At 52.7% G+C, this 1,122-nt stretch overlaps 1 protein-coding gene across 1 annotated transcript; it reads right to left on the bottom strand.

Moving 5' to 3' along the window:
• Positions 1 to 512: 512 nt before the first annotated feature.
• On the bottom strand, positions 513 to 1,013 carry CABS01_17245 (uncharacterized protein; the record flags this gene model as incomplete). The annotated part of the gene is made up of 1 exon (XM_060550572.1): positions 513 to 1,013. One exon carries the CDS (start codon positions 1,011 to 1,013, stop codon positions 513 to 515), a length of 501 nt encoding a protein of 166 aa, XP_060393553.1.
• Between the last annotated feature and the right edge of the window lie 109 nt (positions 1,014 to 1,122).

Genomic DNA, 1,122 nt, shown 5'->3' with positions numbered 1-1,122 from the left:
TTCGGTCAGCTGTCTAGATCTCGTGTTGAGCCTTATACATTCTAGCCATCCAACTTGTGTCCATAATTTGCTGTTGAAGCCTTGCGCTGGAAGCATTCTCAAGGTCGCCGGATATTGCCGTTTACATCGCTAGGAGCGGCTTTTCTCATTCATTCGCAACGTAAACAGGCTTTTGTTTGACTCCTCGCAATAATCATATGTAAGCCATCTGTCGTAGATGGGCCTGATGTCTGGATACCAGAAGCGCCTCTGCCGCCGCTCATCGGTCTCCGTTTCCGAGTGGGTACTTTGACACCACTTCTTGCTATATAAGGGTAGAGGCCCTTTGGATTCGACTCAAAATTTGCGTCTTGATAAGTTCACGTTATTCTTCACCCGTACTTCTTGCACAATCCTCTACTTTTGTCTTTCAATATGCCTCCGTACGTCCATCGTCCGCAGAGCGTTCATTCTGGAGAGCTAGGAGAGGATGCCCTCGGCCAAAACCCAGCCCAATGGAAGCCCTCACGACATCATCTCGCCATCATGGCGACGGCCGCCTTGTTGTCGCTCATGGTCGCCCTTGACGCCTGTGTCATTGTGACCTCTTTGCAGGTTCGATATCCTCCCAAACACTTTCCATCCTTGGCATGCTCATAGTCATAGGCTATCGTTGTAGACCTCGAGCTCAGCACGTACGACGGCTTTTGGATAGGCACGGCGTACCTCCTAGCCAACGCCGTGCTGATGTTATTCATAGCGGATCTGAGCCACGTGTTCGGTCGACGGCCATGCCTGACCATCTCGGTCGCTTTCTTCACTCTAGGCACGGTCTTCTGCTGCGTATCGCGTTCCATCGGCTTGATATTGGTGGGGCGGTCTCTCCAAGGCATTGGCGGTGCTGGCATCATCGTCTTATGCCTGTTGATTTTCACCGACTTTGTCCCTTTGCCGGTCCGACCTACGTGGTACGGCGTAGTGTGAGGACCCTCCCTCTCGGGCTCGTTCTTCCTTCCGCTGACCGCGCCGTTCATCTCTAGTCAGGCAGCATGGGCGTTGGGCAACTGTGCCGGTCCTATACTAGGCGGCGTCATCGCTCAGCACACAACTTGGCGTTGGATTTTCTACATCATGTTCCCATTT

Source organism: Colletotrichum abscissum (genome assembly GCF_030869225.1).
Source record: "Colletotrichum abscissum strain IMI 504890 chromosome Unknown Scaffold_514.1, whole genome shotgun sequence".
In the NCBI taxonomy this organism is placed as follows: domain Eukaryota; kingdom Fungi; phylum Ascomycota; class Sordariomycetes; order Glomerellales; family Glomerellaceae; genus Colletotrichum; species Colletotrichum abscissum.
Note: the sequence above shows the minus strand (reverse complement) of the source record. Positions and strands in the feature narration are given on the sequence as shown.